A 25,691-nucleotide genomic window follows, 5' to 3' on the forward strand; every position below is an offset into this window, starting at 1 on the left:
GAGGCCAAAATCTAGAGGTAGGCACTTTGCTAAAAACAGCTCTGTTTTCTGTGATGTGTCCACGTTGTGTTTTGGGGCATATCCTGTCGCGGGCGCTAGGCCTACCCACACAAGTGAGGTACCATTTTTATTGGGAGACTTGGCGGAGCGCTGGGTGGAAGGAAATTTGTGGCTCCTCTCAGATTCCAGAACTTTCTGTCACCAAAATGTGAGGAAAATGTGTTTTTTTAGCCAAAATTTGAGGTTTGCAAAGGATTCTGGGTAACAGAACCTGGTCAGAGCCCCACAAGTCACCCCATCTTGGATTCCCCTAGGTCTCTAGTTTTCAAAAATGCACAGGTTTGGTAGGTTTTTCTAGGTGCCGGCTGAGCTAGAGGCCAAAATCTACAGGTAGGCACTTTGCTAAAAACAGCTCTGTTTTCTGTGATGTGTCCATGTTGTGTTTTGGGGCATATCCTGTCGCGGGCGCTAGGCCTACCCACACAAGTGAGGTATCATTTTTATCGGGAGACTTGGGGGAACATAGAATAGCAAAACAAGTGTTATTGCCCCTTGTCTTTCTCTACATTTTTCCCTTCCAAATGTAAGACAGTGTGTAAAAAAGACGTCTATTTGAGAAATGCCCTGTAATTCACATGCTACTATGGGCACCCCAGAATTCAGAGATGTGCAAATAACCACTGCTTCTCAACACCTTATCTTGTGCCCATTTTGGAAATACAAAGGTTTTCTTGATAGCTATTTTTTACTCTTTATATTTCAGCAAATGAATTGCTGTATACCCGGCATAGAATGAAAACCCACTGCAGGGTGCAGGTCATTTATTGGCTCTGGGTACCTAGAGTTCTTGATGAACCTACAAGCCCTATATATCCCCGCAACCAGAAGAGTCCAGCAGACGTAACGGTATATTGCTTTCGAAAATCTGACATTGCAGGAAAAAGTTACAGAGTAAAACGTAGAGAAAAATTGATGTTTATTTCACCTCAATTTCAATATTATTCTTTTTCAGTTGTTATTTTCTGTAGGAAACCCTTGTAGGATCTACACAAATTACCCCTTGCTGAATTCAGAATTTTGTCTACTTTTCAGAAATGTTGGTTTCTGGGATCCAGCGTTGGTTTCATGCCCATTTCTGTCACTGACTGGAAGGAGGCTGAAAGCACAAAAAATCGTAAAAAAGTGGGTATGTCTCAGTAAAATGCCAAAAATGTGTTGAAAAATTGGGTTTTCTGATTCAAGTCTGCCTGTTCCTGAAAGCTGGGAAGCTGGTGATTTTAGCACCGTAAACCCTTTGTTGATGCCCTTTTCAGGGAAAAAACCACAGCCTTCTTCTGCAGCCCCTTTTTCCCATTTTTTTGAAAAAAACGAAATTTTTACTGTATTTTGGCTAATTTGTTGGCCTCCTTCTGGGGAACCCACAAAGTCTGGGTACCTCTAGAATCCCTAGGATGTTGGAAAAAAAGGACGCAAATTTGGCGTGGGTAGCTTATGTGAACAAACAGTTATGAGGGCCTAAGCGCGAACTGATCCAAATAGCCAAAAAAAGGCTCGGCACAGGAGGGGGAAAAGGCTTGGCAGCGAAGGGGTTAAAGCTCATCATAAAAATAGATTGGGCATGGGAGCACTCTAGGCTAGTGACACTTTTTAGGCACTGATGTCAAATTCAACACGAGGAATCTCTAGTAGGCCAGGTGTGCTTTTAAAACTTGAAGTGGAGACTGGCTGCTCTATACATTGCAGTGAATCAGCAGAATTTAAATTTACTTTCAACTCCCCCAAAGAATTGGGCTTTTCAATTTGAATCAGAGAAATGAGTATAAGGTAATTAAATAAATACCCCGGCTAATGCAATCAAGCAAATGAGCAATGATCAGTCCCTCTAAGCCTATCCAACCACTACAAATATTTTAACAAACTTTATTTCAGCAAATACGTAAGACGCTAAAGAACGTAAAGACCAGGCAAAAGGCGTTAGGTAGACGCGATGTAAGATCTAGAAACCACGAAACACGTTTGAAAAAAAATCCTCAACAGAGGCAAAAACTGTCAAAACGTCCAACAGGGTTAGTGCGCAAAATAAACGTTATTGTGTAAGTCAATTAAGAGTTATGAGGACAAACATTTTTTTTAAAGGGTATAGGTACTTTTTAGCTAGACATGTTTTGAGGCAGTGTCGGGCCAAAAGGAAACATGGAAGAGCAGTGCCCAATGAATTTGTTACTTCCTCTTTCTTGCAGAGCAGAGTTCTCTCAAGTGAGAGAGCGTCTCAGGGTGTGATAATAGCAGATCAGGCCAGCCAGAGCTCACAGGGAAAATGCTTTAAAGAAATGCTTGTAAGACAGCAGGTGTTGCCATGGACAAAGCAGACTGTAATGCCCATAACATATGGGTTTTTGGTTAGTTCTCCTGGCTTCGTTTAGATGGTTGCTGGTGGAGCAAACGTCAACAAACCTGCAACGTACATTGTAATGCTCTATCCTGTGCCTTTGTACATGTCTTTGTATTGACATATTCAAGCAGGCATGATTCCTGCCTGATCTTACCTCTGGAAGAGCAGTGTTGGGCAGAGGTACCACGCTCACCCAGGCTTGAGAAATATGAAGACTGCTATAAAATTGCAATGTTCTGAACTGAAGGTGTCTAGAACCAACAATGGTTGTCATCTAGCATCAGCAACTAGATAAACTAGGCACAGGACATTAAGCAGCTTCAAAAAATCCTTTAACAATGATCCAAGGGTTGGGGTGATAAAAATCATGAGTGGTTACACTATACCCACACAGTCTAGACCTACAGCTCAAATGATATTACTATTGAGCAGTCAAATATTAGCCTGATCTTCCATGCCCTTCTTTTTCTGTCCAACAGGTTTGTTGGTCAGACAGCTCTTTTATGGCAAAGAATCTGAAAAGCTGATGTCATCAGCATAATGTACTGAGTAAGCACCAGATAAACTGAGCGAGCTAGGTGAAGCAGTTCACTAGTATCCAACTAAAATACTCTTTCCAGTGAAGGCAAATACTGACAGCCAGACTAAACCTGTCCAAAAAGTCCAAGTAAAGAGGCTTCAGGATCTGAAAGAATTATGTAAAGCAAAGCACAACTACGCACTCCAAGAGGTACTTAATATCCACATCTATAAAAAGGAAATAAAAATATTATTTAGATCTAGGAACGAAAATGCATTAGACCTAAAAACTAAAGTAACACACTAACTATTTAGCCAGCTCTTTTTATTCGATAACTATTTGTTAAACAATAAGAATAAGGGGCGTGCTATGGTACATGTCGAAATAGCCCTAAATATAGGACTAAACAGAGGGAAACACATAGGGCCTGATTACGACCCTGGTGGTCTTTAGACCGCCAAGGTTGCGGTCGCGGTGGCTGTCTGACTGCCACCAGAGCGATAGTCTGACTGCTTTGGCGGCAGTCTGATGCCACATTACAACCGTTGCGCCACAGTCAGAACGCCAATTTACCTCCACAGGAGGTAGCCCTGGGGATTATGACCCCCCTCTCCGCCAGTTTTTACATGGCGGTAGCACCACCATGTAAAGGCTGGCAGGGACAGGGTGCAGGGGGCCCCTGCACTGCCCATGCACTTGGCATGGGTAGTGCAGGGGCCCCCATGGCCAGCCTTGTCGCGCTGTTCACTGTCTGCATTGCAGACAGTGAACAGCGCAACGGGTGCTGGTGCACCCTACGCACTGCAACATTGCCGCCGGCTCAATTATGAGCCGGCTTCAATGTTGTAGGCTGTTCCCCGCTGGCTGCTGACCGAGCGGGGAACTCATAATGGGGCCCACGGGAAGCTGGCTGCACTCGTGGCAACCTGACCGCAGAAGTTTGGTGGAGGGCCTTTTCCGTCCGTCAAACTCATAATGACCCCCCACAATGTTTACCATTGGCCTAAACATGGGGCTAAGACTATGTTGGACATGACCCACAGAGGACATTTATTCGGAGAAAAAATGTTTTGTCTGAAAATTCTCAAACATTTTCATGCTCATCATGCACATGGAAATATTAACTGAAAAAATACACAATCCTCACAAGCTGGTGCTGCAACTGTTACATAGGCAACTTATGTATGGGCAACAAGCCGTAAAGTAAATGGTTATCAGCACAGTTATTCACAGAGCAGCACATCAAACACAATTCTATAATAGGTTCATTATGTTTTTGCTGTAAAGCAAAACATTCTCAGGACTTTTAATGAATCTGCTTTTTGCCGACTAATTTAAGAGTTTGCTTGAATTTAGCTTAATGCTTTTCACTTTACCAAAAGATGTAATTCATTGATTTGATTCTTAGACATGGCATCCTTTTCTTGCAAACTATTGCTAACTGGCCAGTGAATTTGCTGTTTTGAATCTCCTTAGGAAAAGGCAGTTTAGCATCAGGTACATTTCTGTCACACCTCTTGCACTACCTTTAAGAGTCTAAACTTTGTTAACTTTTTCCTTCCTGCGTCTCTCCCACATCTAACGCGAAGTGACTGCCTTCTGATTCTTCCTGGGTCGGCGATCTCAATTTGTAAGCAAGTCTTTTGACTGTTCTTCTCACTTCTCCCTGTGAGTTGCGCTTCATTGGATTTTGCACGCGCACAGGTTGTTAATCGAGCGCAATTTGCTGTGAACACAAGTCTATTAAGGGATCAAATATATTTTTTTCCAATCAGGACCTTGATGCATCTTAGAGCAATAAAGTATGTTATGGTATGTTGGGAATGCCAGTCAAGCTGTCAAAACACAAAGTACAGATCCTACATGGGTCACTGCGATACTGTCTGCTGAATCTTTACTATATTGGCTGCAAAAAAAGGCTGGGTGTCATCTTCTATAGGTCTTAGAACTCACAGGAAATACTGGCTCCAAGGTTTTTCCACATCTTAATATATCTTTATAAAGAAATGTCATCAACCTGGCTTTTGCAAACCTACACAAAGTACTGTCAATTGTGGATGAGATACAATGTTCACAACCCAATTTTAACCCATTGCCGAGAAAAAAAAAGCAATATTAAGAATTGTTGTGCCAACTAAAAACACTACACAACTTTTCAACCATACAAAATGGATAAATAGAGAGTGAAAAAATTTACTTTCTCTGGGGTTACCTTTCTTGATTGCTCATTTTGGAATACATGGCTTCCACCAATGCTGGGCATTTGAGGAAATAGTCAGTTACAATAAGGAACCTAGAAAGCAAGAAGAAAAGTCAAACACTATTGTCCAAAAGCTTAACAAGTTACAGACAGGCATGTATTCAATTGATCATGTAAAGCTTGCGACAGAGAGTAGGCAACATCGATTATACGAGGGGTGGCCCCTCCGATATGGCGGAGGAGTGTTGCCCACTGCTGAAAGGAGGAAGCAGGGAAGCTATAAAATCAAATGATAATAAAATAATTTTTATTATCATTAGATTTCTCAACTTAGGTAGAGTGGGGCGGAGCCAGCATTCTCAGCGTTACAGGAGTGTGGGGGGAAAGAATGCTACGTGCACTCCAAGTGCACGTCAGTTTGGCCGGCCATCCAAGGCCAGCCAAACTGACATCCGCACTTAGAACTCTGGAGACCAAGTGCATTTCAGCCCACTCAGGGCATTCCCTGTGCTTCTTTAATGCTGTGTAAACAGCATGAAAGAACCGTCTGGATTGGGAGGGGAGGAAGGCAGAAGCACTAAGGCGGCAGGAGCAGCAGAGGAGATGTGGGGGTTGCAGCAGGTAAGTGTTTTTTCTTTTTTAAATTATCTGCTCCCCCTGCGCGCTCTGCCTCACCAGCCCTTCCTGCCAGCAGCCGCCCCTGTATTATACATAAAATGGTCTCTTCATGGAAGTACCATGAAAAGAATTTTGAAAAGGGTGAGCAAGTGGCCAGCCTTATTGCACCCAATCATGTGCAGATCACAGTTCAGCCCTCAAGAAAATACCATCATTGGAAATTAGCTTACTCAAAATGCATCCAAGAGTTGAGTACTGCTAAAACAAACAAACTTAGATCTCCCACCTTCTGGCCATCCAGGATGTGGCCGGATTAACTCTGGTTCGTTTGGTCAGAAATTTGGGTATTAAAGGGGCGGAAAAATCTTCCTTGTCTTGGCAAATGTATGTATTCTGTTCTTATTTTCGCCTCCTTTAAGGTCTTGTGAAGAATATCTAATAAAATTCTTAAATTTTTAGGTTAGACTATGGCAGTAGACTTCGACTTAAGAACTATTTTATTTGCAATAGAAAATAGCAGCATGTCTAGTGGAAGAGACGGGACTACATCTGCATTCCTCTCAACACTGTAGTGCCTACCTGTTTCATATCACATCATATTAAAAAGCATTGAACATCACTGGGAGTGTATATCATTAGGACACAGAATATTCTGCATCCAAATCATCCTAACTAAGGCTGCTTTAGGGTCCACTATTTTGCATGGTCAATGCTGGTAGTAGGGCCACTTCTGTTTTGACAGTCACGTTGGGTTGTTCGAAAATGTGGACGTACCCAGTGTGGCTGGGTGTTTTAACGAGAACCGACAGTTCAGTAACATCCTTACACAGGCCTTGAGCCAACCATGTTATCAGTACCACTTTGGGGGATGGGTTCTAATATGATTTTTTGGCAAGGTATGGATGCCTAGAGTTGGAAAAATATGTGATAGCAAAACATAACCCTTTGCCTTTTGTGAGTTACCACTCCACTCCCAAAATACCTTGATGTAAATGGAAATGTTTAAATCATTTTTATTACTGTGAATTGTATTATTGAAAATTACAACTACAGTAAATGTGATTATATAAATTGATAATTATAATACTAATTATAATTATATTAAGTACACCAAGTAAAATTTATAAATGTTCTAATTATTATTTTTTGTCCAGAGGTGGTGGTGAATGACTGTGCAGCATCATGAAAAAGACTGAAACAAGCACATCCTGTCCCTCTGATCCCCAGTGTGTAATTCATTTATGGTCAAATGTCCAACATTGAGTTACAATGACAAGCCAGCAGGACTACTCATCATGGAAACCTTTGTTAGGGGCAGCTCAAGTAAGGAATTACATTCCACTGTAGACATTGCACGAAATGTGGAAAACAACACGGTTCCCCAAGTATTTTACCACAGGAGCCTGCTTACTATGAAGAGAGATGTACAGACTATTAAGCGAAAAGCTAAAGCGAGTGTCAGTGATGATGCTGGAATGAGAGAGAGCATGAGTAAACACTTAAAAAGAAGATCATCATTAAAGTCAAACGTGTATCTTGAAAAATGTATATTTTGTGGAAAGATGAAATGCTACACGGGAACTTCAAAGCCTGAGAAATTAATCAAGGCCACCGAGTTGACAAAAGTCTTTGAGAGTGTGCAACCATTAATTGTGATTTAACATCTTAGCAGTTTGTACTAAGGACATTTATTTTAGGCCATCAGATCGGCCATTATTAGGCCGATCTGCCCCCAGGGGGGCAGAAACCTCTAGGCGCCAGGGCAAATTATTTTTTTGTGTTTTTTTTTTCGTTTGTTTGTTTTTTTAGAGATGGGGACCGACCCCTTAGGCAAGGGTCGATCCCCTGGGGGGCAAATTGTATTTAGACCATTTCTGCCCCCCTTGGGGGCAGATTGGCCGATTTTAGGTCAATCTGCCCCCTTGGGGGCAGAAACCACTAGGCACCGGGGATTTATTTTTTGGCAACAATGTCACGCAGTGGGAGCGACCCTGTAGGCAAGGGTCGCTCCCGGGCAGGGAGGGGGTTTGGGGGGGTCAAATTTATTTTAGGCCATTTCTGCCCTCCCCTGGGGCCGGCTGAGCTAGAGGCCAAAATCCACAGGTAGGCACTTTGCAAAAAACACCTCTGTTTTCTGTGAAAAAATGTGTTGTGTCCACGTTGTGTTTTGGGCCATTTCCTTTCGTGGGCGCTAGGCCTACCCACAGTAGTGAGGTACCATTTTTATCAAGAGACTTAGGGGAACGCTGGGTGGAAGGAAATTTGTGGCTCCTCTAAGATTCCAGAACTTTCTGTCACCGAAATGAGAGGAAAAAGTGTTTTTTGGCCAAATTTTGATGTTTGCAAAGGATTCTGGGTAACAAAACCTGGTCAGAGCCCCACAAGTCCCCCCATCTTGGATTCCCCTGGGTTTCTAGTTTTCAAAAATGCGCTGGTTTGCTAGGTTTCCCCAGGTGCCGGCTGAGCTAGAGGCCAAAATCTACAGGTAGGCACTTTGCAAAAAACACCTCTGTTTTCTTTCAAAAAATGTGATGTGTCCACGTTGCGTTTTAGGGCATTTCCTGTCGCGGGCGCTAGGCCTACCCACACAAGTGAGGTATCATTTGTATCGGGAGACTTGGGGGAACGCTGGGTGGAAGGAAATTTGTGGCTCCTACCTGATTCTAGAACTTTCTGTCACCAAAATGTGAGGAAAATGTGTTTTGTTAGCCAAATTTTGAGGTTTGCAAAGGATTCTGGGTAACAAAACCTGGTCAGAGCCCCACAAGTCACCCCATCTTGGATTCCCCTAGGTCTCTAGTTTTCAAAAATGCATAGGTTTGGTAGGTTTCCCTACGTGCCAGCTGAGCTAGAGGCCAAAATCTACAGGTAGGCACTTTGCAAAAAACACCTCTGTTTTCTTTAAACAAATGTGATGTGTCCACGTTGCGTTTTGGGGCATTTCCTGTGGCGGGCGCTAGGCCTACCCACACAAGTGAGGTATCATTTACATCGGGAGACTTGGGGGAACGCTGGGTGGAAGGAAATTTGTGGCTCCTCTCTGATTCCAGAACTTTCTGTCACCAAAATGTGAGGAAAATTTGTTTTTTTAGCCAAATTTTGAGGTTTGCAAAGGATTCTGGGTAACAGAACCTGGTCAGAGCCCCACAAGTCACCCCATCTTGGATTCCCCTAGGTCTCTAGTTTTCAGAAATGCAAAGGTTTGGTAGGTTTTCCTAGGTGCCGGCTGAGCTAGAGGCCAAAATCTACAGGTAGGCACTTTGCAAAAAACACCTCTGTTTTCTTTCAAAAAATGTGATGTGTGCACGTTGCGTTTTGGGCCATTTCCTGTCGCGGGAGCTAGGCCTACCCACACAAGTGAGGTATCATTTTTATTGGGAGACTTGGGGAACACTGGGTGGAAGGAAATTTGTGGCTCCTCTCGGATTCCAGAACTTTCTGTCACCAAAATGTGAGGAAAATGTGTTTTTTTTAGCCACATTTTGAGGTTTGCAAAGGATTCTGGGTAACAGAACCTGGTCAGAGCCCCACAAGTCACCCCATCTTGGATTCCCCTAAGTCTCTAGTTTTAAAAAATGCACAGGTTTGGTAGGTTTCCCTAGGTGCCGGCTGAGCTAGAGGCCAAAATCTACAGGTAGGCACTTTGCAAAAAACACCTCTGTTTTCTTTAAAAAAATGTGATGTGTCCACGTTGCATTTTGGGGCGTTTCCTGTCGCGGGCGCTAGGCCTACCCACACAAGTGAGGTATCATTTTTATTGGGAGACTTGGGGGAACGTAGATTAGCAAAACAAGTGTTATTGTCTCTTGTCTTTCTCTACATTTTTTCCTTCCAAATATAAGAGAGTGTGTAAAAAAGACATCTATTTGAGAAATGCCCTGTAATTCACATGCTAGTATGGTCACCCCGGAATTCAGAGATGTGCAAATAACCACTGCTCCTCAACACCTTATCTTGTGCCCATTTTGAAAATACAAAGGTTTTCTTGATAGCTATTTTTGACTCTTTATATTTCAGCAAATGAATTGCTGTATACCCGGTATAGAATGAAAACACACTGCAGGGTGCAGCTCATTTATTGGCTCTGGGTACCTTGGGTTCTTGATGAACCTACAAGCCCTATATATCCCCGCAACCAGAGGAGTCCAGCAGACGTAACGGTATATTGCTTTCGAAAATCTGACATTGCAGGAAAAAGTTACAGAGTAAAACGTAGTGAAAAATTGCTGTTTTTTTCACCTCAATTTCAATATTTTTCTTTTTCAGTTGTTATTTTCTGTAGGAAACCCTTGTAGGATCTACACAAATGACCCCTTGCTGAATTCAGAATTTTGTCTACTTTTCAGATATGTTTAGGTTTCTGGGATCCAGCATTGGTTTCACGCCCATTTCTGTCATTGACTGGAAGGAGGCTGAAAGCACAAAAAATTGTAAAAATGGGGTATGTCCCAGTAAAATGCCAAATTTGTGTTGAAAAATTGGGTTTTCTGATTCAAGTCTGCCTGTTCCTGAAAGCTGGGAAGCTGGTGATTTTAGCACCGCAAACCCTTTGTTGATGCCATTTTCAGGGGAAAAAACCACAAGCCTTCTTCTGCAGCCACTTTTTCCCATTTTTTTTAAAAAAAAAAGAAATTTTCACTGTATTTTGGCTAATTTCTTGGCCTCCTTCAGGGGAACCCACAAAGTCTGGGTACCTCTAGAATCCCTAGGATGTTGGAAAAAAAGGACGCAAATTTGGCTTGGCTAGCTTATGTGGACAAAAAGTTATGAGGGCCTAAGCGCAAACTGCCCCAAATAGCCAAAAAAAGGCCTGGCACAGGAGGGGGAAAAGGCCTGGCAGCGAAGGGGTTAAATGAGCAAATCATTCTTCCAGCAGACATTCGGCCTCATTTCGTCAATAACTTAGCATGGGATAACACTGATAGGATGGAAGCGACTCTTCCAAGGGTAAGGGGACAACTTATCGAGTCAACAGTATGACTGTGAAGCCCAAGTTGTTTGGACCACAACCTTTTAAAGATCCTATCCTAAGCACTGAGAAACAAAAGCAAAGAACATTGACTACCGCAAATACTAAAGAATTGTTCATATATGTTTCTGATGAACGAGTTGGGCCTCAGTCATTGATGACAAGTACCGGAGTCATGCCAGAATGTGTTGCCCAATTGAAGCTTGCACAAAATAAGAGCATAATCTGGGTTGATACAAGACAAGAAGTGAGCCTCGCACAGATAAAACCAAGTTGGACAGGATTTAAGATCAGTACTAGAGACCTAGTTAGTGTATCACAGGATTTCATTGGCTACTTGCCCACCATTTATGCCTCTGCAACTGAGTTGACAACTGTTTCTGAAATTTTGAAACAGTCAGAGCTGATTAAAGAATCACTGTATTTGGTGAAAATTGTAGTGTTCATGGATCAAGTTCTCTACTCAAAAGCAACTGAGATTGTGTGGAAGCACAAAGCAACGTACAACAGAATCATTCGTCCAATGGGCACCTTTCACACCATTTGCAATGTCATGTCCATTCTTGGAAAACACTTTCAAGACGCTGGCCTTTGCGGCCTTTGCACTGAAGCAGACATGATAGAAGAAGGATCAATATCATAAGTACTAGAAGGTTGCATTACAATCATGCAGTTCGAGTACACAAGTGTGTGTATGAAGCTATGTTGAGATTGGATTGGTTGGAATTTATCCCCTGGGTGGAGAAGAATTACAAAGAGAACATTCAGGTATTCTACTCCTTCACTGAGGATATTAATGACTTTGCAAAAGACCTATACCAACAGAGATTAGACGACCTCTTGCAGAATGCTGCCTTTGCCGAACTAAAATAGCTTTAGGATGTATTCCTGGAACATCATGACGATGGAGCTATCTCTGCATTTTGGATGTCGTATGTGGATATTTTTGAAAATGACTTGTCGGCTCTGCTGCGTGCTGCTTAAGAAGGAAATTGTCATTTACATCTTACTGCCATATGCTCTATGAGGGAGCAGCGCAACTGGTAGTGGACTGGATGGAGGGGCAGGCAGCACCTCAGGCTGTGTTAGATGTACTAGCTTGCAACTGCATTAGGAACTGCAAACTGCCAACATGTCTGCTGTCTAAATGACCTCAAGTGCACTGACATGTGCAGACTTCCCACCTGTGAAAATCAAACAGACGCAGAGAATGATAACACCTATTCAGAAGAAGATGATGACGATAAATGTGAATTATAAAATTGTGTTTAGGTTCACTCATGACATACATTATCTATGTAAGATGTGACAACTATTACTTGAAATTGTACGTGAAAATAATGCATACAATCTATATCAATTTATGAGGAATACAATTAAGTTTTATTTTTCTTATTTTAAGGACTATGTTATTATGATTACAATTAATAATCGTAATTGGTTAAATTCAGTAAAATTAAAAAATAATCTGGTAGAATTCGATTTTTTTTTCCCCCATATTATGAGTAATTTGTATGCTATTTATCAAAAAAATGAAAAAGTTTTTTTTACAGCTATGCTTGCTAATCCAATCTGATCAGACTAAAGCCAAAGAATGATGAATTGCTATCGTAAATTTTCCATCTCTAGGCATCCATACCTTGCAAACAAAAATCATTTTAGAACAGAACCCCACCGAGTGGTACCGATGGCCTAAATGTGGGGTCCTGGCTCATGGCCTGTCAACACAGGATGAAATACCTACAAAGTTTAAGGAAACATCTACACATATTCTGTGAAAATGCATATCTCAATATATATAATATAATAATAATATATATTCTAAAAAAAAATACAAGCCTCCTGAGCACAGTAGTGTGTTAGATTTATTCAGAAAATTATCCTGGCAGAAGAAGTGAATAAGACGAGCTCAGAATATTTCACTGGAATCCACTTTAGCCTGCAGCCTTCAGAAGTATTTAGTTGTTTCCATCCAGAGGACTCCATCCAGGGGAAGGAAACTCCTAGCCAACAGACGGCCACTCCCTATCACCACACATTCAAGATTTCATTAAAAACCTAAATATATGACAACCTATCCCTCCTTCAAGCCTTTCCCATGTCTGGTATCCTGGCACCTAGACAGTTCCTCTACCCAAGACTGCTGCAATGAGAGTATTAATCAAGTGTTACATACTCCATATAAGCAACATCTGCCTATGTCATTTATCAGTCGCAGCACATACTCTGCTGTTTGTCTTGCTCTGTAATGCATTTCTATTGGAAATGATCACTACTGCATGAAATCACAACAGCTGACAGACAACATGAGCACGGAACACCACTGAATGCAGCAATGAAATAAGAATATCTATTTTCTGATGACCTGGAGAATGTCCAGGTAATTTTAAATATTTGGTGCTGGATTAGAGGCTGTGGTTAAGATGTGGCATGGTGTAGTTCTCCCCCGGGCGCCTGCAAGCAGGACTGACCATGTTCGCAGTATCCTCTCTCATGGAGAGCTGTGCAGGGCGTACAACAGGTCACAGGTGGGACCTGGCTGACTACCCCGCAAGATAAGGCTGTTCATTGCTGTACCATCCATCTTCTGAAGCCATGCAACCTGCAGGTAGGTGTCTGAATGCTCGCCTGGCTGCAATCCTGCGAATCTATCCCTATGGACAACTGTCTTTGTAGTAGAACAAGATCTAGAATGTATGATTCAAGATGACCCAGCCTGGAGATCTTCAACTTATAATGGCAATGTAGATCCTGGACATAATGAGGAAGTCACCAACCCATCCAAATAGTTCCATCAACCAAGGGATGGATGACGGCCCACCTGCCTTTTTGCAGCTATGGGGGCAATTGCAAAAACTGTTGAGTATTTCAGAATCCATATTGTCCCAGAGCCAGATATTGAACCTTCAATTAACCGAGCTAAGATAAATTGCTGACTCACTGGATAAACACCACTCAACCATAGAATCCGTAATAAGGACTCTGCCAAACTTGACCAGGTTACACAAACAAGGTAGAGTCAATGATATCATTGAAGAGCTTAGACTCCTACCTTTCAAATTGGAAAATCTGTACCCTAGATCATGTCTGGATATGGAGGAACCTCTTACATCTCACATCCAGCCTTTGCCTCCTTATGATTCAAGCCACGAAAACAAAGCCAGCCCCATGGTTAGGCGGAACTAGAGAGTCATCCTGCTGTCCCCACTACAACCGGAAATCTTACTCCGGATCATTCAGGAAACACGAAACTCAAACCTCAAAGTACCTTCAGAGTCAAACAATAAGGATCAGGAAGCAGTGGCAGGTGAGAAGGTTCTACCATCAAATGATGAGTTTACACAGATCTGTATCAAAATTAATCTGAGGAAGCTTCATAAACTGAAAAAGCATGGACGGTGCCACCAGACCCAAAGGGAATCTGTCTCAAACCATATGGTAAATTCTCCATTGAGTCCCATTTTCTGTCTCAACACCCAGAAACAGCTGAGAAACAAACATCCCTTCAAAATTAGGATAACACTTCTAATGTTCTAACTTGGAAATTCAGCTGGATATACTTACACTGACGAAGGCTGTTCCATCAGGAAAGATGGAAAGGGTGACCCAAGCAGATACTCTGCTGAACCTGTCACACTCAAATCTCTTTACTTGGCAGGCTAACAAGCTACTGCCCAACATCAGGGACACTATTTCTAGCCTCCTTCCAAAGGGCAGTTTGGCAAACTTAACAGACAGCGACCTCTAGAGCTAGACAAAAGCATAAATGGTCACTGTTAGACCTGCCATCTTTGGCGTGGTTTAGCCTGTAGATTTTTTACTTCAACCCTCCTGTTTGCTGACTTCGTCTTTGCTGGCTTTAGGACTCTGCACACTTCACCAATGCTAACTAGAGCCAAAGTGTTGGTGCTCACTCCTTAAAACATGATAGAATTGGATTATACCCAATTAGCATATTTAATTTACCTTTAAGTCTCTAGTAAAGTGGAACTAAACATGCCCAGGGAATGTAAATTAAATGCTACTAGTGGGCTTGCAGCACTGATTGTGGCATCCACTTAAGTACCACTTTAAACATGTCTTAGGCTTGCCACTGCACCCTGTGTGTGCAGTTGTAAGCTGGCATTTCGACCAGGCAAAATTAACCTTTTGCCAGGCCCAACCCTTCCCTTTTAACACAAGAAAGATACCCCTAGGGTAGGCCCTTGATGTCCCAAATGACAGGGTGCTATATAGTTACAAGGCGGGCATGTATTTTTAGATTTACATGTCCTAGTAAAAAAAAAATATATATTAAATTAAATTGTCAGTACTGCAAGGACTACCACTGCCATAGAAAACCACTGGAGTTATGTCATTACATGTAATAAGCTGTAATTTACAAATGCGAAGAGGTAACTCTTACATGTTCAACACCTCTGGAATTCTAATGAAAAGTCCTAAATTGGATTTTAAATTGTAATTGTGTAAATGCCACTTTTATAAAAGTGGCATTTTCCTGCCTTAGCCATTTGGAGCCTGCAGCCTGTCACTGGGTCACGTGACTGGGTGTAGTGGACATTTGAGCTATCTGTATTCCTCCAAGACAGCCAAACACAATAGGAAGTTTAGGTGTGCCTGGATGGGCCATTGTTAGAAGTTGGGTCTCTACTTGGCAGAGGTTTGCACCCTGTCCAAGTGGGGACCACAATCCCAGTCAGGGTAAGTCAGATACACACTTTAAATTAATATGTGCTCACCCTCTGGTAGCTTGACACAGAGCAGGTAGGCTTAACTTAAGAGGCAATGTGTAATATTAATTTTTAAAGATTAAATGTAAGATAGTGCTTAGAAGTCTCAACAGATTAAGGTTACTTGAGGTCACGAGGGACAGGTGCAAATCCAAAGTTGAGGCCGACCACAATGAAGGGAAGGCCGACATGAGAACCCACACAGGGTCGGCTGAAACAGTACCTTTGATGGACCAAAGGGTTGACATCAAGGGCACGATGCGTCGGGTCACTGTGTTGTCGTTGGACGACGCTGAAGTGAATGCAATGTTTTGTCATCGAGCCGGGCAGAGCGTCATTGTTGAGCCACACAGACTCTGAACCTGCTGTAGTCAAATAGCCTCTGCGTCGAAGGGGCGATGCAGCAGAATTTCTCACGCACTTGAGGCAATGCATTGTTTTTGCAGAAACCAGCTGCTGAAACCACATCTGAGATTTAGGATTGGAGGGGGCACCTCAGGCACAGGTGGGGCTCACAGATGGCACAGTCCAGCAGCACTAGGAGAGTTGCAGGCATTCTTTGATGTCCCCGAGACTGCAGAAGAACAGGGGGCAAGCCCTTGGAGTCACTCGGGGTTTAGCAGGATAGGACCAGTCCTTGACCTCAACAGGGCAGAGATCAGAAGGGCAGTTCAGCAAAGCAGAGATGCAGTTCCTTGGAACAGTCAGGCTAAGCGGCAATCCTTACAGCACTGCAGTCTTTACTTCCCAAGTCCAGAAGTGTACTGATTTGGAGTTGTCAGAGCCCCACTACTTCTACCCAAATGTGCTTTTGAAGTGGGGGTGACTTCAAAACAGCTCCTTGAAGTGCACAGGTCCCCCTTTCATCCCAGTCCTGGCTCCAGACTATCAGGAGGGAAAAATCTGGCCTTTGTGTGGGGACAGGTACTTCTGGCACCCACAGGCTCTGCAAAGGCAGGCCTGAGACATGTTTACACGGCTGCTTAAGTGGGTGGCACAATCAGTGCTGAGGGCCCACTAGTAGCATTTAATTTGCAGGCCCTGGGTATGTGGTATATCACTTTAAAAGGGACTTAGAGGTAAATTAATAATGCTGTTTGTGTCTATACCAATGTTATCATGTTTTAGTGGAGAAGTGGTAAAATGCTCAGTGTCCTAAAGCCAACAAAAACTAATTCAGCAAAAAGAGGATGAGGAACGCAAAACGTTTGGGGCAACTATGCAAAAAGGGCCATTTCCAACAGCCATCACTGGCAGGATAGGAGTGACAGGCTGGGCCCTGTCCCACTTACACTTGAGTAGGCTGTGTTCTGCCTCCATACAAAGGGCTGCATACCCACGGTAGTTAGTCAGCACCCAGGGCCAGGAAAGAAGGGCACTGTGCATTTCAAAGGTACACCCAGGTATAAATACTGGACTTCAGATACCAACTCTTCAGTACACTTCTGGACCTGTGGATACTCTGCCAAGAAGAAAGATTGCTATTCTGCTGAAAGAACTGTCACTATACTGGACTGTTGCTCTGAAGAATTGCTGCACTGCTGTACTGACCCTGCTGCTCTCTTGGCTGGGCGGGAAGGACCTGACCTGAATCTGTTGAACCTAGGACCCCGGAGGTACTTCAAGGGCTAGTTGGCTGGCCTCCCGACTTGAGCCTCAGGGACAGAAGGTTCCTACCATCTCTGAGCCTGCCCTGCCAAGTGGTGCCATCCCAGTCCTGGACCCTTAGCTGTGGGTCTAAGGTGCTCTGCCAGCCTATGAACCCAGCGGCTCTGAAGCATCTCATCTGCCAGGTGGCGCAGCACCAAGCAGAATTGACACATTCCTGCTGCTTGAATTAGACAAGCTGCAAAGACCTGCATCGCTTCTGCAGCCTCTGCGGAAGCGCCGCTGTGTGATGTAAAGCCTTGCATCCCTCATTGATGGAAGGCTTGATGATGACTCAGGACTTCGCCTCGCAGCTCCTCGGAACTGACGCATCGCCCCAACTGCTCGATGCTGGACTTCGCATCGCAGCCTCGCAGCTCCTCGGAACTGACACATCGCCCCAACTGCGCAATCCTTCCTCGATGCTGGACTTTGCATCGCAAGCCTTCGTCGACGGGATCCTGGACAACAACGCAGGACGTGGCATTGCATCTTTACCGCAACTGGGCACCACTTCGACTGTGCAAGGTGATACGGATTATTTCACATTCAAATGCCAGAACTAGAATGCATTATTTTAAAATAGGTGTTCATCACATGTAATCAGATTGAGCTATACTTAAGCACACCGTGCTCCTTACCTACAACTAGGTGCTGCTCTGCAACATAGCGCCTAGCTGCTGTTCAAGTTCCTTTATTTAAGATGGTGCTCGGTGGAGTGCCGTTCTGCCTTGCCATGAAGAATTCTGGACTGCAGGAAGTTGGTCGGGTCTACTTAAGCAATGGCGTTCTCTGGCATGAACAGAGATCCGTTACACAGCGCAGCCTCTGGCACCGCAGTTAAGGTCCCTGGGAGAAGGAGGTAGTTGAGGAGTGCGGGTCTTTGACCCGCCGATGCTGCTCAGCAGAACTACGTTAGGTTGGCATAGTAGTTCTATTCAGCATGTCTTTAAAAACAACGGTAGAGATTAAACTGTGGTAGTTATTCGTGACACTATGGGCCATTATAATTTATTTGTTTTTTCAGAGTTCTTTATAGCGCCTGCTCTTAAGGGAAATTGTGATCAGTTATCAGGAAGTTTGTAGGTATATGATAGGTTACTCTTTCCCTCTTCTTCGTCATCAGGACGCTGCTTAGTTAGTGGCATAAACTGAACTCTACACAAATTCCCCTTTTAGGGACTATTTTTGAAATATCACTTAAAATGTGTATGGGAAGAGGAGATGTTTTCCATTATTTTAGATGAGCTGTTGACTATCTGGGCATTCCGTGATGTCCGAGTTGCTGCCTGGTGATTAAGGAAGCATTTAGCCTCTCGTTACAATTACAAGAAAAAATCTGTTTTTAAAACAAATGTGTCCCAGATGGCTGCATCAGACCTACTCTTTAAAGCTGTAGTATTTGGTGTCTCTGGTATGTACTCACCTAGTGGACAATCAGTAATAATTCGTTTTTTAATAGTAACATTTTTCTATGTTTTTCTTGGGGGAACGGTGTTCTTTTTTTTCTTTTTTACATCCACCCTTATTAGCCTTCTGTTTTGTTTTCTTTCTCTGCTTTTTACTTCTTGGTGTGCGGTGAAAAATGGGCGTCAGCCTGGCCCTCTACACCTGATGAATTTGCCTTAAGATTTGGTGGCAATGAAACATGTTGGCCTTTCAGAATTGCCGGTCAGAACCTGAATGTGTGTTTTTAACCATGTGACAGGGTCTGGACTATTAAATATTTGTGTGGCACAGTGCCCTGTGCACATTTTTAGTTTTTTGAGTGGATGTGTGCACTCTAAGTTTCTCAGAGGGCCTACCTATAACACGACTTACAGAGTATTTTTTACAGGGGCATGGTAGGCGATTTACCAGTCCTTCGGTGCTAGATGAAGTCACTGAACGAGAGTCATTGTTTTTGTTTTCTCTATTCAGTACCTCCCCTGCGTAAAGGACCTACCCAATGATGAGCAGCAGGAGCTAGTGGGATTGTTACTCAAAGTATCATTTTGGTAGCTTACATGAAGCGACTCCCATTTTATGTAGCTGCAAAAGTAAGCACGTATTGTGACATTAACCCTTTATTTTTTTGGTCCATGAACACTTCCGGTCCCCTTTGGATCAAATGATTACACTGGCTTTCCCCTAAAGTGAAATTCCATGCTTAGGGCCGTAATTTCCTAATTAAAGAAAGATTTTCTGAGGGGTATAGGAATGTGCTTTTTTTTTTATATTGCATTATTTTTAGTGGAGGACTCCCCTTATTTCCTAAATTCCCTCTTTGCTCCCCTTTTTTTGTTGACACTTTGTTTCTACTGGCCTATCTGGATCCCTGTAACTGGCTTGTGCTCCATCGTTGTCAGCCTGAACTAGCGACTTCACCTCAGTCCAGCACGACAAGATATCCACAGTTGGCGCTTTGTGCTTTTTGGTGCTATTTTTACTGAAATCTTTAAAATTGAATATCTCTGGTACTACTAATTGGACTTTTGCTGTTTAGGCCTTGCTTTATTTAATAAACAATTTCTATTTTTCTAACTTGGTGTGGGTCCCTTTTGTGTGGTATTTTCATTTTATTACTGTGTGAAGTGTTGCACAAATACTTTATACATTTCCTATAAGTTAAGCCTGACTGCTCTCGGCCAAGGTCTCAGAGGGTTGAGCACAGGTTATTTTAAAGTTGGCTTGTGCCTCACCCTGACAAGGACTGTGGCTGCTGCTTGACTACTCATCCCCAGTAAACCAACAAACCAATTTCCTATAGTCATGAGTCAGCGTTATCACCAGATAAAGTAGACAAAAAGGCAGGCCCATCTATGAGTAAAATATGTGGTCCATGGAGAGCCTTAAAGAAAATTAAATGTGACTGGATTTTAAAGTATGTCTCAGATGGGCCTCACGATATCCTGAACAAGGGAAACTTTGTTGAAATCACTAGAAGGCCTCGAATGATATTGTTTATGTTGAATTTCTCACATGCCCAAAGCAGGTAGCAATGAGCAAACCAGGATGTGTTGAGCACCTGAGGCATGTTGTATAACTCTGTGGAATTACAGATGGCAGTTATCAAACCCTGGTATTAAAGTTAACAGGCAGACTCTTAGAACGTACTCTTTCCTTCAGTTAAGAAATTCTCAGAATAGTTCTGGACATGACAACTATTCTAATCTCAACAACAGAAGTGGAAGCCAAGTCAGCAGTAGATTCATCAACCTAAAAGGCCTCTAGTGTGACCTGACCAGTATGGGTCCAAGACTGCAAGTCAGCCTCAGTCAACACGAGGCAACAAGAAGGATAGCACGTCACAATATAAAGAAGGTGACTGGATTGTTCACACTTTTCTTTTTGGAAGATCACCATGCTGTTCCTAATGGACACACAAAAATATTTTCCACAACCCTTAATATAGCCCCTGCTAGCATGGAGTCAACACTAGTATTTCAGAGTCGTCCAAATATAAGTTTCCACACACAATCACATTAAACCCACCGGCAGCAGTCTCTAGCTTAACCCTTGCTGTGTGAGACTGTGAATTTATTAGCAACTCCCTTAAAATCTTAAGCTGTAACGTAGCCCGCCTTGCTCAGAAACTCAGGGCCTGATTCACAAAGGCCCTCTGCACTTGTGGCGGAGGCCCCGCACTTGTGATTGGGGTCCTGTATTTGTGGAGGGACCCCTGTACTGCATTTTCTCACAGCTCAGTTTCCCTGGTTGGTGTGATTTTTTTGTAGGTTTTCCTATCTGCAGCTTCCAGGAAACCTGGGCAATTGATCTGGTGCACTTTCTGGGGTCTATTCTATTCTGCATTCCTGCACTAAAGGGTGTTAGAGGCACACCTTGGGTGTGTACCACTTTGACCTGCACCATACCTGAAGTACCACTGGTCACAAGGATATTTAACAATTACTGCTATGATTTTAAAACAGGAACACAGCCAATGCTCTTTAACATCTATAATAGAAGAACACAGAACAGGGTAGAGTTCACAACTTTGCACAAGATCCTACCTGTAAAGAGAAGATTTCACTGGTTGTAGCAAGAAATTTCAACACTGCCTTTGAACTGATGAATGACTATAGGACTGTTATAAAATAAGAGAACCAAGCATGGGTGTCTCCTGTGTACAGAATAGGGACATCGAACACTATACACGGAGAAGGTTCCCCATTAACTAACCTCAGTGCATGTCCTTCAGGCTTCTAATGGCAGAAGAAAGTCACACTCTCTGAGATGATACACATTTTATAATGGCCTGTGCAAAAGTATTGCTAATTATAAAACGGCCGGTCACCCCAGCTGGCACCTTGTGGGTGACTTGATGGTGATAGAGCGCTTAGAGAGTGACCATCACCCCTTAACTCCCTAATGGTCATTCCAAGTTTTTTTCCACTGACCAGGAATAATAAGAGTCCATGTAATGCTATGGAGATGTATATATCAAGCAACAGAAGCATAAAGTAAAATTAGGTCCTGTTTGAATTCACTGTCAACCTAATAAATGACATGATAGACAGGACTTTGGATTCTTCATTTTTGCTTCTACTTGCCCCCAAGCAAATTTTGAAACTCAATTTGACTGTTTTTTACAACATATCTGAACAATTCTCCAAAGCAATTGTTTATCGCTGGACCCCAGACTTAAACATTTTCCCTGGTTTGCCAATGACTGCAGACGTGGAAATAAATCATTACTCATGACCTTAAAAAATAATGACAGAGGAGCAATTATAGATAGTGGAGCACAGGACAAGGAATTGCTTAGCCGTAAAAATAAATGTCATGGGAATATTGCGAATGGCAAAACCTCAAGTAGTGTGCCAATTCGAAGGGCACCCAAATCTGGCACTTCATTGCCCATATCAGAAATCATCATTCAGCAAAACCCAACTTTCTCATCTCTCGAGACTGTTGGTTGGCTCATTTCATAAGGTTGTAGTTAGATTGTTCAGTACCATCAGAGAATGGGCTAGGCACTGATTCTGATGTGGGATAGCCTGTAAAAACTGAACCTTTTGCACTAAATTGAATATTGGCTGCAGTCAATAATCAAAAGCGGTACAAGGCTCGTCAAAGTTCTGGCTGATATGTAAAAGTCAGACCCGATTTTATGAAGCTGCTATATGTTCTGTCAATTTAATCCCATATTAAGTGGAGCACCAATCCAACCATTTTAGTTAGGTGCTGAAATAGTACCAATATTTAAGAAGGGAGCTTGAGGTGACCCTGCAAGTTGCTGCCCGATCAGCTTTCTTGAAATCTGCAAAAATATTTTCTTCTGTAGTGCTGTCCAGCCTCGAGGAATGAGTCAGTTCTAACTCTATCCTATCTATAAATCAGGTTGGGTTCATGAAAAGGATAGAACCCGCTGGCCTGGTCTTAAGGTAGTACCTAATTCTGAAAATATTTGCTAAACAACAGAGAGTTACTACATATGTTATGTTTGTGGACCTTCGATCCGTTTTTGACAATGTCCAGAAGCACCTATTATGGGAGCCTCTTTAGGAGATGGACATTCCCTGGACCTATTAAACATCTTGATTTGTTTGCCGAACAGAAATTCAGCTACTTGAAGATGGGGAACCGCAGAAGAAAACACACATTTCTTCATGGCGAACAAAGACGTCCCACTAGGCCCCCTCATCTTTACCTTGTATGTAAACCAGGTGGTTCAGGAGGCTAGCCACTGCATTAATGATGCACCTATCCTTGGTGGAGCAAAGATCACCACAGTATTAGTCGCAGATTATACACTTTTTCAAACTCTGCTGAGGTCTACAATCCCTTTTACATTTATTTGCCGATTTCTGCAATAGAGGGGGGTTGACTATCCGGGGAAGACAACATTGATGGTGTTAAGACCACACAAATGTGTGAGGAACGAATTTATTCTGAATACCTCCAGGATGGAACACGTGGGTGGGTTGTCCTATTTAGGGACTAACTTGCCATCTGGCATTTCCTGGAAGCCAAGGGCCTCCAGGATGGGAAACGCTTTGGCACAAATGAGTGGGAGCCATGGCCTATTTTGCAACAGAAAACAAAAGGCATTTTCTAGCCCTCTTTTGAAATTATGCAAAGCAGAGTGGGAGAACATCTCTGTTTATGGAATTGAACATTGGGGCCACTCAAACGTGGCAGATTTGAATAGATGTGAAGAAGGTTCTTAAAAAGTCTGCTGAGCCTTCCCTCTGGATCTCAACACTGCCTCTGTACCTAGATTTGGGGATCAAGGATGTCATCTCCTGAGACAAACTAAGACCTACCTTGAACTGGACAAGAATCTGTGACACACCAGAGCTCACCCCCCATTAGGGCTGCACTTGGCTATGTATTGGGTTTCTGAGGCGAAGACAGTTCCAAGAACACAAAGGCTTATTGTGTAGTTGGCAATACCAACTAAAAAGGGAAGCTTTCAGTACCAGCAACTAACTCACACTGACGTCGCTGGAATCCTTACCTATAACATTCTTAGTTGGCACAAAATAGATTGGCATACCCACAAACATTCCAAACCACCCTGGGCATAAATAACGACACACCCGTTCCAAAAAATATTACAAGATGCAAAAGATGAAATAATAATATAAATATACTATCTGTACACAAAAATAAAACCATAAATGAGTATAAGAAACATATAAACTGATTAACAATGCAATTAATGAACTAATATCATAATGATATGTAAGAACAACGAACTGGAAACAACAATTAAGAACATACCAAAGAACTAATGCTCAGTGTGAAAACACAGAATAACCTATAAGAAACATAACACAATGAGTTACAAATTGCGTATAACTCTGCATTTAAACATCACAAAATCGTCCCATTGGAGAGGCCTGTGAGAAAGCCTCTTGCATTTATGTCTGGGATCTCGCTGTGGTTTTCCACCATTTCCACAAGGTCAATCGTTACTTCCAACTGGATTTGCACCATTACAATTCACCAACCTGTGCATATTACAAACGTCATAATTCCCAAGTTTGACAACATTTCTAATAGTGTCCTTGATCACAAAAGGGCCCATGAAAGATGATTCCCCCTTCCTCACAAAACTCGGTCTTTTCATCAACACCATGTAACCCACAATCCAAGGTACCAATTTAACACAATGTCTCGGGTCATATCTTTCTTCGTGTTTGCCTTAAATTTCAATGCCTCAGATACTTACCCCTCCTTTTCAATGCACCCACTCATACTCATCATACAATTGCTTGGCATCCTGGATGCTCACAATCATCCAAGCATGACTGAACTTGCTATTTCCAACTCTTCCTCTCATCCAGAAGAAAGGTGATCTGGAAGTTACAGGGCTGGAAGCGTTACGATTGACCACTATAATTCATTCAAAACCCTTGATAGCGTACCCTCAGATCAACAGCTCTCTGCACACCAGACTCGACCAATCTATTCATTATTAATCATTTCACTTCCTGTGAACCAGTTTAACTCTATTATGTGTCACAATGTAATTTGGAATTCCTTCCCAAGCAAACTCCTCCCTCCCAAAGTCCATCACCACTCCAATATCAATAATGCTGACACACTTCGTGAACACCGATTTAGACATATAGTCCACTAAAAGTATCAAATAATGCTCACTCAGGGTCAGAAGATAAAAAAAGACCGGCCAATTCTAAGCCCAATTTCGTCCAGGACTCCACTGGAACTTCAACAGGTGACATGGGAGCACTCAACATTTTTTTCACTCTTAGCACAAGAGACACAACCCTTGACTACCCCTTCAACTTCATGGTTCAACCCCAGCCACCAGTACAGCTCTATCAAAATGGCTTTGGTAAGATTCCTCCCCCGATGACCCTCATGTGCCAGATGTATCACTTTGTCTCTAAGGGATTTAGGAGGAATCACTCTTGCTCATCTCAATAACTAATCACCTATCCAATTCAATTCCTCCTTCAAATTCCAATATCCCTTAAAATTATCTTTACACTCCAGCCACTCCTTCATAATAAATTCCTTGAGATTCTTGAATTCACTGTCTTCTTCCTTTGCCACCTTCCACTCATCTTCTTGAATAGCACTCTCACAAATCCATTTGATATGGCATCCCTCTGTCAAATCATCATCACCATCTACAGATACCTTAGGCAAACAATCAGCAACACAGTAGTTTACTCGAGCAAGGTGTCCTACCTGAAACTTGTACTCATACAGCCCCTTAATCCACCTCTTGATTCTGGGAGTAACTTCATTATCCTTCTTGGTTGAGTATTTCTGAACCAGCGGTCTGTGATCAGTTCTAACCACAAAAGGCATACTCCACAAATAAAACTTAAAGTGCTTGATCGGCCATGCACACAGTAACTCCTCCCTTTCCATCACTAAATAACGTTCCTCTGCACCTCTGAGTGAACATGAGGCAACAGCAACAACATTTTCCTCACCATCCACAATCTGTGACGAAACAGCACCCAACCATTTGAGGCTGGCATCAGTTATCACCACAGTCTTCCTCTTAACATCAAAATGTCCCAACACAGGCAAGTTGCTAGCCCTGTCCTTGATGATTCATATGTCCATTCAAACTTGGTATCTTTCATTGGTAGAGACCTAATAGACTGAGCCACAATCAAGAAGTTTAGGAAAAATACAGAATAAAACTC

The 25,691-nt window shown here is 42.7% G+C and overlaps 1 protein-coding gene across 1 annotated transcript in view; it reads right to left on the reverse strand.

Annotated features, from left to right (window-relative positions):
- ATXN10 (ataxin 10) overlaps positions 1-25,691 on the reverse strand; it is a 1,000,711-nt gene that overhangs the window by 543,460 nt on the left and 431,560 nt on the right. Inside the window, exon 6 of the mRNA XM_069228252.1 lies at positions 5,125-5,205. Within this exon, the coding sequence (XP_069084353.1) occupies positions 5,125-5,205 (81 nt within the window). The remainder of the gene's footprint in view (positions 1-5,124; positions 5,206-25,691) is intronic.

The sequence above is a fragment of the Pleurodeles waltl genome, chromosome 4_1 (genome assembly GCF_031143425.1).
Source record: "Pleurodeles waltl isolate 20211129_DDA chromosome 4_1, aPleWal1.hap1.20221129, whole genome shotgun sequence".
Lineage (NCBI taxonomy): Eukaryota > Metazoa > Chordata > Amphibia > Caudata > Salamandridae > Pleurodeles > Pleurodeles waltl.